Source organism: Lampris incognitus, chromosome 17 (assembly GCF_029633865.1).
Source record: "Lampris incognitus isolate fLamInc1 chromosome 17, fLamInc1.hap2, whole genome shotgun sequence".
Classification (NCBI taxonomy): domain Eukaryota; kingdom Metazoa; phylum Chordata; class Actinopteri; order Lampriformes; family Lampridae; genus Lampris; species Lampris incognitus.
Genome location: NC_079227.1, coordinates 23917126 through 23928583, shown reverse-complemented (window position 1 = coordinate 23928583; position 11458 = coordinate 23917126). Strand labels below are relative to the sequence as shown.

Genomic DNA, 11458 nt, shown 5'->3' with positions numbered 1-11458 from the left:
TCTGGTGAGGATGTAAAGACTTTCTAGCACAAGATGTACCTGCTGTAAATACCGGCCTCGAATATCCCACTCAGTATAGCTGTGGATCGTCAGCTAGGTCACATTGGAGAAATTCAGATAGTTCATCTCCAGAGAACTTCCACTCCCAACGTAGCTGTGCTCCACAGTCGTGTTTAAATCCATCAGTAACCAAGCTAGCCCATTTAATTAGCTGGGTTTGCCCATTTATCATCAGAATCCAGCAGAATCTCCAGCAAAAAAAATTGAATAAAATAAAACAAAAAAAAATGGAAAAATAATTAAAAGTGATATGTGAAACTTCAACACAAAGCAACAATTTATTTGGAGTTTGGGTTTAAGCGATCAAAGCGGTATGAAGAGGGCACGCGAGTTGCTTGTGAAACCGTTTGTCCAAAGCCTCAGTGTGGGTGATCTCTTTGAGCTTTGAATAAGGTCACTTGGTACTTTAAACTGTTGCCTGCCTTTTCATCTTCCCATTCTCATCTGCTACCAGGAAGGTGCCCTACACATCTTTACAGAGATGAACATATAAACTGTATTATACCTAATTTTGACAAGGATTCTGAGTTTAACACATTTTAGGGTGTATGGTTTCAATCTGTCAATGTATATTAGTTTGCTGTAAATAGTCTGATGATGCATGTTCTATTCTTTCCACAAGCTCAAGAGAAACATGTATAGAGGTGTCCTGACTCTGATGTGATATACTGTTTGGATCAAGATGAGGAGACCGCGGTCCCCGAATATCCCTCAATGTCATTTCCCTTCAACCTCACCAGACGAAAGCAAAACTCAAGATTCTTTTATTTTGTTTTAATGTATTTGCTTGCTGAGCAGAGTTCTCTTGTCTGTAAATGTGAGCTTTAGGATCGCTGTGATAAAAAAGTTTAATTAAAAACAATAAAAAGAATGTGTTTTTATCTTATGATAACTGATTGTAATCTGTACAGGCAAGGATATGTATTGAGGGGGAAAAAAAGAGAAAATTTATAAATGGTTACAAACTGAAATGCCCTGCATGTCAGTTTTTTTGTTTTGTTTTTGTTTTTCCCATTCCATCCATCCATCTCCTATATGGACAAATGCACCTTGGGTTTAGGGTGGGGGAATTTTGTCTGCAAATTATCCACAATATATCTGTGATAAATGGTATGGATTATTTACATGCATTGACCATTGCAACTATCCACTAATCTTTATTTTTCTATAAAAGCAGGTGAATAGTTTATATTTGGCAAATATACATATACCATTCAAACATTGTCATTCAATTTAATAACATATACAGCAAACTCAATTATACAATCAATGCCACATATTTACATAAATACAAAAAATGTGCAAAATTGTTTTAAATGCATTTCCCCCTGCAAATTTAACTGTAAAACAAAAAAGACTGGGGTCAATTTTCTTCATGGCCCATGATTAAAATGGATAGGGAGCGAAAAGATTTGATATCTTCTTCCAGCTTATTCCCTGTTTCTCAGGGGTCACCACAGCAGATTTTACAGTTTCCATTGCTACCCTGTTAGGGCACAACACCAATGGCGGCCGTTGTTAACCCGGGCCTCGACTGATCCGGTTTCGAACCTCGACCGATCTTGTATGGTCCTGTCAATCCACATACTGATTTGGCAAAATTTTACGTCGGATGATATTTGATATCTTATGTAATAGAAAATATCTATGATGCTGGCACATGGGATTTGCGATTTTGAGAGGGAAGGAGTCTCGCCCGCAGACAGAAACCACATGAATGATACCTCTGAAGCGACAGTCCTGAAAATTGTCACTTTTGTTGAAACCTGTAACACTGGTAAATGCATTGGTGTTTGACCTCCATCACCAGGATCCTTTCATTCCATACGAAACATTGCTCGTCCTTGCTGTGATACACATTGCACACTTCCAAACGAGAACAACGGTTGAACCTGGGTTTCAGCTACTGATGTAATAACTTCTGATAAAGATGTTCAACAGGTTTGGTCTTCCATATCTGCTTGTTAGCCACAACAACCTTGCTTCCTCTTTAAACCTGTCCCAACCTGTCCCCTTCTTCTGCATTTGGCTGCTATAGTGAATACATAAAACACCATATAATTTTTCCGGAGAAAGTCATACCTAACAGTAACCATTAAAATGAGCAACTACAAATACATTTATGATTTTGATATTTGTTAAATAGCTATTTTCTTAAATATGCTAGCAATAAAACTAAAAAGACATTTGGTTGTACATAAATCTTCAGGATTGTAGCTTTAATATACAGTCCCAATAAAGGTGTTCCTAGTCCTTCTTCTTTTTGACTGTAAGAAGGTGCACTAACCCAGGTACAAAAACCATGACCACTTGAGGTACCAAAACAAATTTGATAAAGAAGAAACCATAGAAGAGGGGTTGTGGGTGGACTGGCAATGGCAAACGATTTATGTGGTATAAGCCCATAGAAGAAAGAGCCAGACACAAAGCCCTTGGAGCCCAAGGGAGAGACCATCCACTGGGCTTCCAGTACTGGGCTAGTCCTAGGCCCAGAATGGCACCACAGTCTCGAGTCAAAGAAGAAAAAGGGGCTGTATCCAATCGAATCCACTCTGAGTGGGTGCACCATTTCTTTGCCAATGCAATAGACCTGTAAATTTAGAACAGAATGGGTACAGCAGAGGCAGAAATTGATCATAAGTTTCAACCACAGGTAAAAAATCATACAACCTAAGATGGAAACGGTACAGAAAAAAATAAATCATTGTAAGGACTCACCAAGAGAGATCGATGCCCAACCAGTCCAGTCCATGATGCAGCAGCAAAGCACTGAGGAGCAGACCAAAGCTGGCTCTCACAAAGAACAGCAGGGGGCAGTCTTCTGGAACTCTGCGGCTCAAGACCACCCCCAGAATGAAACCTGGTGAAATGACATAATTGACTTTTCATTTGTAATTCAAAGCGGTTTTTTTCTATCATAATCTTTTTTGTAACTAAACAACAACAACAACAATAATGTTATTACTAATAAGAAGACTGAGGGAAAGAAAAAAACTTAAATGTTTAATCTCAACAGTGCTACTTCTTAAGGTACTTCAAATGAATCATTCAGCCTTGCCCCGAAACTGAGGGCCAACTTAAAATTGCATTCAGACCTGTTATAGAGCCAGTAACAACCTGGTGAGGGAAGTGGGCAAGGATGAAGATCCGTGAAAGTCCAACTGCTGCCAGCATTGCAACATAAAGTAGATACGGTACTGCTGTTAACAGCACACTGAGGGAAGAGCGTAATTACAATCAAGAAAAATAAACAGCAGCATTTTAAAATAGCTTGTCTATGTTAAACGATATTAGCTATAGATTCGCTGTTTAAGACTCTTCATCGTAAAAAACAGCACATTTATTTAAATTGGGCTAACCTGTGAGTACGGGAATATAGAAATGAACCCAAGGAAGACACCGCCACCCACCAAACTGCAGCAGTCACCATTGCATGTCCTGAAGGGCTGCCTGAAGGATAAGTTCACGGGTTAAATATGGAATCAGACCACTGAGAATAAGGTCTGTTGGGCATACTTTTAATAAGAAAATGTTGGTATTCTTATGTTGACTAATAAACTTCATATTTACCGTTGGAACATTTCTTACCTGGGCCAGTTTCACAAGTGGAGGCAAACTGATTAACTTTTGGTTGATTGTTGACAAATAATTGTGATTCTCCTATCCACCAGAATGGTCTCTCTCCAAAGAGCATCCTGAAAATAAATAGTTGTACAAAACATTATTTTGGAATTTGTTTTAGTTTAAAACACCGTTTCAAATAAAGGTTCCGCTTTTATTTTACCAGGGGATAGTAAACATGTACGGACAACGTTTGATATCCCGGAAGTTTTGAGAATTCTGCTATAAGTCTTAGTCGGATGCTTGTTATTTTGTTATCATCCTTCAAGTGCCATAAAAAGGTCAAATAACAATAATAAGTGAAAATTTGCTAAGAAATTTGGGATGGGTCTTAATTATGCATGCTAACGTTCGAGTTCATTCAGATGTTGGAAAAAGAAACGGCACACGTCAAGACATAATGAAACGTGCAGGCTGCGCTGTTCACTCTTACCATTTGAAAACCAGATTTAGCCACTCTGATATAGCAGCTACCCAAAGAACCGCGACTCCTGTTCTCCTGTTGACGAAATATACCAAAGGAAATATCAGCAGGAAGGATGCTTTAGGGTCCCCCATATGGGTGACAAACAGCCAAAGTTTTTCTTGACTCCTTGTATTCTGCTGAAGACTTTCAGCTACCCAAACGCCTTGGGTATGGATCGCTTCCATTGCTTCTTTACGTTGACTCCCTTGCTGACAAACCCAACAATGCGAATAAAATGAGAACTATAACGCTGACCGTTTAGCTGTGATGTTGCAGAGATCAGCGAATGCACGTGATTTATCCCTCGTAACCACGGGGGGGCGCTAGTATCGTCACATTTGAGCTGAAAAGACAAAGCGAGACTCATTTTGATGAATGCAATAACATTTACTTTTAGTTTACATTTAAAAGACTTCGTGAAAATGGTGTAGCAATTTCTTTTGATATATGCGTATGTAAATATATAACGGCAACGACCCTCCGTTTCTAATGAATGAACATATGATGCGACAGTTCAGAAACGCCCATTTTTCGTCTGAATACGACATGGCGTAACTTTACGTAAGGCAGGCGCTCCGGTTTCCTGGCGGAGAAGATGGCGGCTCCTGGACCGGGGGAGTATTTCAGCGTCGGGAGCCATGTCTCTTGCCTCACCTGCTTGGGCCAACGTCTGCAAGGAGAGGTGGTCGCATTCGACTACCAGTCCAAAATGTTAACTTTGAGTATCCTTTTTTGTTTCGGGTGGTGGATGACTCGCTGGCCTCCCTGGCTGCAAGGGCCTGTAGGGTAACCGAAAACATGTCAAATAGTGATCCGCGCAGGCGTAATTGGTGGTGGCTCAGTTGCTCATCTTTGTCCGTTTAAAAGATTTTAATTAACCAGTTCGATGGCAATTATTTACGCGGTGTCTGCTGTACTAGTGTTTGCCGTATCCTGCTTGTCTCTCGATGAAGCGTTTGCTGCTATTTTAGTTGCATGTGTTTTGATTTCACACATTGTATTGCCGGACCTCAACATGGATCACTATCTGGCAACGAATCCTAGTATGGCATCATGGCTGTGTGGTCGCTACAGCACAATTCGCTGCTAGTTATTTAGCTAGCTAACCGCATGTACCTTTTGACACTGTCACAACGAAACACTTTTCGTATTATGCATCACGTAACGTCACATTAAAAGTAATGTTTAAGCCTTTAACGCTTGGATCGGATAGCGACCGAATACCCCTCCCCGTCGTAGACAGGTTGCTATTAGCTAATCTAGCATGCTAAGTTTTGTTAGCCTCCATGGCCGGTGTACTTCTCACTGGCGCTGTCGGTCAGTTGAACGGCATTGGCTTCGCCAAGCTTGTCATCTCGTTTTCCCTTGTCCTGTCCAAGGTGACATTTATTGTTGGATATCTAAACTGATGAATCCATCTCAATTTTCTAGTTGTGATCAATGTCTTTTGGGTTAGATGATTTAAGTGGAGGGATGCTTGCTACTACAGCCATAGCTAACTAGCTGGTGTGCTCTTGACAGTGTGTCGACACCCATGAATGGGTGTGTATGAGGGACCTCAACAATGAGGCGTGCTGAGCCTCATCACCAACTACAGTGACTTAAACCTAGAAATGTCAAATCAAACTGACCTCAGCGTAGGCTAAGAAAGTACAGTTTGTACCTTAAAGCATCGAGACATGTTAAATGTTGGTCCAATTGTCCCGTTTGCTCAGTAAATTCTGACAGTTGAGTTTCCCTTTTAATCGAAGGTAGAAATATCTGTCAACCTTTCAGATGAATGCAGATTTGATAGAGCTCCTGTGCAATCTTGGAGGTAAGCCCAATTGTAAAATAGCTTCCACTTGTAGGATGTAGGTCTCGAGTTAGATCAGGAGTATGTATAATCAGCTGCACTTCACATTAAAATAAATGAACTTGAAGGCTACTCTTATCATGTGTACCCCTTAAAATCAGTCTGGATTCCAGGATGACTGCTTGAATTATCTAAGTGTAATACTTTTGTGAACCTCCCATTAATTGATAGGGTGGGAATAGTTAGTCGCAAGTTGAAAAGACTTCGGCGTAATCATTAAAGCTTGGTAGAGCCTCTCAAACAGTACCAAAAGGCAATCAATGGGGCTTCTCTTATCATTCTCTACAGTGAGCACCATGGAAAATTGCAGAGAATTTCCCCATAGGAAAAAAAAACTGAACACATTCAAACTTATTACGCTGTTGTAGACACCATCCACATGCACAGGCTTTCAGAATTTTGTTACATGGCTTTATGTCTGGTCCCCAGTGATTACTAGGGGTGCACTGATACTGATACTAACGGGAGCTGCCGAAAGTAGTAGCAGACTAGGCTAAAATAGAGTATCAGTATCAAGAGTTTACCCAAGACTAAAATCTGATACCAAAAGCCACGACGAATAAGTAACATGTCATAAATAAAAGCGAAATTGATTGACTGCATTTTTGGCACATGGAAGCCTGTATTTCTTTAATGGTGGGTAAAAAAAATGACTATCGCAATAATTTAGCCCATTGACCCCAAACTAATGGTCTAAGTCTGTTCAGCAAAAGTAATGGACTGGATCAGTACTTGGTATCAGCAGATACATAAAGCTTCATACTTAGAATCTATCGGCAGTGAAAAGGTGATATCGGTGCATCCCTTAAGTTGCATTGCCTTTAGGTTTCTTGGCTATTTGTAGGTTAAGTATTTTGTCACTACAAGATAGGCTGCTCTTATATTGTAAACTCATGACTAATGTGCACATTTATGATTGTGTTGCATCATGAATTGCTGTAACGGTTGGTGTACCTTGACTTAAGTTTCCCTAAGAATGTGCTTCCTCTAGTGGTAAGCCAAACCTCAATGACGTCATTCTGATCAACTTAGCCTATGTTTCTGAAGTGGATATACTAAATGACCGCACTGAGACTCCTCCTCCACTAGCATCACTGAATGTTAGCAAGGTAACTCCCTTTTTGTATTTCTTGCTTACCCACATGCATTTGTGGGTTTTCATTGCCATTGGTTAGTAGTTTTCTAGTGATGGGAAATTTTAGCACTGACTCATCCTTAAACTAACACACTATTCCTAAAACTTAAAATGGCTGTAATGGAGATTCATTTGTATATTTCATATCTGTACCTTACGGCTAAAACGGCAAGATTAATAATTACAAATTTATTTCCAGCTTGTTGAGTCACAGTCATGTAGGGATCTTGTGACTCTGTATGTAGATTGAATTAGGAATTTTATTCATTATTATTCCTAGAGTCCTCCACAACCAAAGATCTTAAGAATAATAATTATTAATTTCTGACTTAGCAGAACCAAGAAGATCAGATTGTTGATGGGTTCTAAAGCAATGTAACAAGCACGATTAATGATACGTATCATAGTTATAAGAAATGAGCGGCTGTCTCTATTGCAGCTATTCTCAGTTTTAAAATCTTTCCACAGCTTGCCAATCGAGCACGGACAGAAAAGGAGGACAAGCTGTCCCAAGCCTATGCAATCAGTGCTGGGGTTTCTGTGGAGGGCCAGCAGCTATTCCAGACTATTCACAAAACGTAAGCATATCATTTGACCCTATGAACTACTGCACTGCCAGGTTGGGCTTGGCAGGTCAAAACTTAAAATATTAAACAGCCACGAAATGTGGGGTTTTTTTCTTCTTTTTCTCCTTGAAACCGCCAGTAATGACAAATTGTCTTTGTTTGCAAATGTAAGAAAAATAAAGAAAACAATCCCATTTTGTTTTTAATAGAGTAAGCACCAAATTGTGCTGTGTGTATTTGTAGATGAAACTAGGATTCAGTTGTTTGGAGTGTACCTCTACCGTTAGAAAATCACATTTATTTAAAGACTGGAACTTTGTAAGCAAAACATAACACAATTCGACATGAAAGTGGTCTTGTAAGACAGCAAATGTTGGCTGACTTGGACCGCTTACCATCGATCTACCATCAGGTACATTTTTTTCACACTTCTAAACACTTTACGTCCGATTATCTAAAGTTAAGGCCATCAGTTTGGGATGTCATGGAGGATTAGAGATTTTGGGGGAAAATATTTTAAATATAACATTATTTTCCTCAATTAGTGATTTGTAATCTTTCCATGTTCAGTAAAATGAAGCAAAGTTACTTTGATACGGATTCCAACTTGTTGGAGTTGTGTCATGGCATCAGATTTTAGTATTAACAAAAGTCCTAGATATCTGATACCCTTTTTTTAAGGCTGGTTTCAGGCTGATATCAGACACTGTGTGATGGGTGTTGACCGTTTTTTGAGGTCAAGTGCAATTTTAATGTGTTTTATGCCCTGATTTAATGAATTGTAATTTCTTAACGAGAAAGACAAAGTTTAAAATGTCACAGTGAGAGATCCCAAAATTATGGAAATGCTGGAAAAGAGAATTAAAAGTTTGATTTTCTTCACCCAGAAAAGTGAATTGTACACACTTAGCTTTGGAAATGGTGTGGAAATTCTCTTCGCCAGGCCAAGTTTTCTATTTACAGCTCGGCTATTAACTCTAGTTTCTTTTGCGAGAATAAAGTGTATCAAAGTATGGGGTCGCCCAGGTGGCTCACCTGGTAGAGCGCATACCACATAAGACAGCCCTTACTGCAGCAGCCTGGGTTTGTATCCGGCCTGGGCCCTTTGCTGCATTGCATCCGCTTTCTCTCTCTCTCTCTCTCTCTCTCTCTCTCTCTCTCTCTCTCTCTCTCTCTCTCTCTCTCTCTCGACTATCACTATCAAATAAAGGTGGAAAATGCCAAAAAACAATAATCAAAAAAATAATGTATCAAAGTAAATGTCTCGATTATCTTTGTCATTTATGCCTAGTCCACACATACTCAGGTATTTTGGAAAATTGGTATTTTCCTCATTCGTTCTTAGAATACAAAAATCTCGTCGACAGAAGCGCTCTTAAAAAAAAAAATCTCCGTTCAAGTGAAAATGCAAAAGCACATGCTACTTAACACAATGAATGTGTTGTCAAGAGCATGCCGAACCAACAGGTGGCGATATAACCCTAACCCTAAAGCCATGTTGGCCAATCAGAAGCTTGGAAAAAAGCCAACAACTGTTTTTCGTGTCTACACGTCAACACTGAAAACAAAAACGGTTTCTGAAAAAAAATCTTCACCCTAGAAAGAGTTTGCTAAAAGGTCTGTTTCAGTGACCTAGAATACAGTTTGCATGTGGACGAAAGGCCAAAACCTATCGAAAAAGTTAAATTTTCAAAAATACCCGTGTGCGTGTGGACTAAGTATCGTACTGTAGCTTTCTAGTATAAGACCTGTGACATTCTAATAGGTCATTTGACATTATATTCGACTTAAATTGGTGAAAATGGTTGAAGTCTTACAGGGAAGAGGTCAAAGAGAGGAGGGAAATGCATGAAATGGGGGCGCCCGGGTGGCTCGCCTGGTAGAGTGCGTACCACATAAGGCTGAGGCCTTATTGCAGTGGCCTGGGTTCAAATCCAGCCCGGGCTCTTTGCTGTATGTCATCCCCTCTCTCCCCTGCCTTTCCTGTCTCCCTCTCTCTCTCTCCTATCACTGTTCAGTAAAAAAGGCGGAAAATAGCAAAAAAAGAAATACATGAAACACGAACCGGCCTCACAGTCGTACTGTCACAAAGCTCTGTTGGCTTTCCAAACAAACACGCCTGTTCTTTCAACCACAGGCAGACGTATAATGGTAACCTTTTTCTTTCTTTTACAGCATCAAAGACTGTAAATGGCAGGAGAAAAACATTATTGTGATGGACGACGTTGTTATCTCGCCGCCTTACCAGGCTGAGAACTGCAAAGGCAAAGAGGGAAGCGCTTTAAGTCATGTACGCAAAATAGTAAGTACTCCGGTAGTTGCTTCTACCGCTACACCTAAGATCTTCCAGTGTGTTGGGGGATTATGTATCGCATGTCTGAATGTGACAGCAAGCATGATGTTTTGCGTTTTTTTTCTCTCTAATTTCAGTTGAATTGTATTCACTGTACTTCCTGTTGTACCCTTGCAGGTTGAGAAACATTTTAGAGACGTGGAAAGCCAGAAGTCCATGCAACGTTCACAAGCACAGCAAACACAGAAGGACTCCACTTTATCTTCTTGAGTTGGCAGTGTGGGTCGGCCGGGGAAGGCGACGCAGGCGGTGTTGTTCCCACTGCCAGTCGAGGTCGGCATTCCTTGCCCTCAGTCTGAGACCACAAGGAGGAGCGCTGAGGGCCCTGGGTCCGGAAGATCAAAATACCATTAAAAGAAAAAGACAAAAAAAGAAAGAGAGGAAAGATTAAATCTTAAATTAGACTTTATAAAGAATAATTTAAACATGAACCATAAAGCAACCATAGTTTCCTTAACTAACTTGTCTCATTCTGTCCCCCTACTCCTCCCCTCCTCTGTCCCCGAAGCCTTTTCTTTTCCGCCCTCTTTCCTTTGCCTTCAATTCCATTTCTTCAAAAAGAGAAAACTAGAGCAGTCAGAAAGGCTTGTTAGCTTTATTTTCTGTCATTGTTTCCTTTTTGCTGTATCCATGTTCTACAAGTGTCTGTATTTTCTGTATTTTAAACAAAATGTGACTTGAAATGCCACACTTTAAAAGGACATTTTCTAAAATAAAAGTAACAAAAATTCTGACTGTAATACTGTAATTTTAACATTTTTTTTTTTGGGAGGGGGGGTTTTGGGCAATCCTTTGGTTCTGGACCCTACCAATTACATATATAAACATTTAGCTAACTGAGGGCGTTGGTGGGGTGGTGAGAAGTACTTTAGCAGATAGTTCTATGAAGGATATGATTATTTGTTTCATACTTGTGCTGGCCATGTGGTTTGCTGGCTTGAATGGTTCAACTGGTAAGACTGCTTAAAGTTGATCATGTGACGTCTAATTCCACAACTATTCCCAGTGTGACGTGCTGTTTTGACAGTGTCTGAAATTTCTCTCTGTATATATATAGGGTTTGTAAGGAATCGTTATTATGCTACATTTAATAACAGGGAACTGAGTCCATCGGTCTCCTGATTAGGTCAATATTGAATTAATTATTTAAATGTGCAAAGCCTCTGCTTTCTCTCCAGCTACTTGGCATTGCTGCTCTTCTCTCAACTCAAAAGAAGACCTATGGGTAAACTGGTTGTATTACTTTTTCACTGTTGAATGCGATTCATATTTGTCAAGTTTTGTGGCAAGTTGTAGCGCTGGTTACTACAACCAGCCGGATTTAACTGGGAAATGCTACCGGCAGAGCACTGATTTCTAAAGAAATGTATGATGTGCAGCTGAATTTCAGGTAGGCATACGT

At 40.0% G+C, this 11458-nt stretch overlaps 2 protein-coding genes across 2 annotated transcripts; one reads left to right on the top strand and one right to left on the bottom strand.

Moving 5' to 3' along the window:
• Window positions 1-1295: 1295 nt before the first annotated feature.
• Window positions 1296-4335, bottom strand: g6pc3 (glucose-6-phosphatase catalytic subunit 3). Its single transcript, XM_056297611.1, has 6 exons — window positions 4115-4335; window positions 3649-3755; window positions 3420-3510; window positions 3156-3274; window positions 2779-2920; window positions 1296-2650 (listed from the first exon to the last, which is right to left on the bottom strand). The coding sequence occupies exons 1-6, from the start codon at window positions 4330-4332 to the stop codon at window positions 2308-2310; spliced, it is 1020 nt and encodes a 339-aa protein (XP_056153586.1). The 5' UTR covers window positions 4333-4335; the 3' UTR covers window positions 1296-2307.
• Window positions 4336-4704: 369 nt separating this feature from the next.
• lsm12b (LSM12 homolog b) lies at window positions 4705-10790 on the top strand. The gene is made up of 5 exons (XM_056297489.1): window positions 4705-4869; window positions 6978-7111; window positions 7606-7715; window positions 9879-10005; window positions 10174-10790. The coding sequence occupies exons 1-5, from the start codon at window positions 4743-4745 to the stop codon at window positions 10264-10266; spliced, it is 591 nt and encodes a 196-aa protein (XP_056153464.1). The 5' UTR covers window positions 4705-4742; the 3' UTR covers window positions 10267-10790.
• Window positions 10791-11458: the final 668 nt, after the last annotated feature.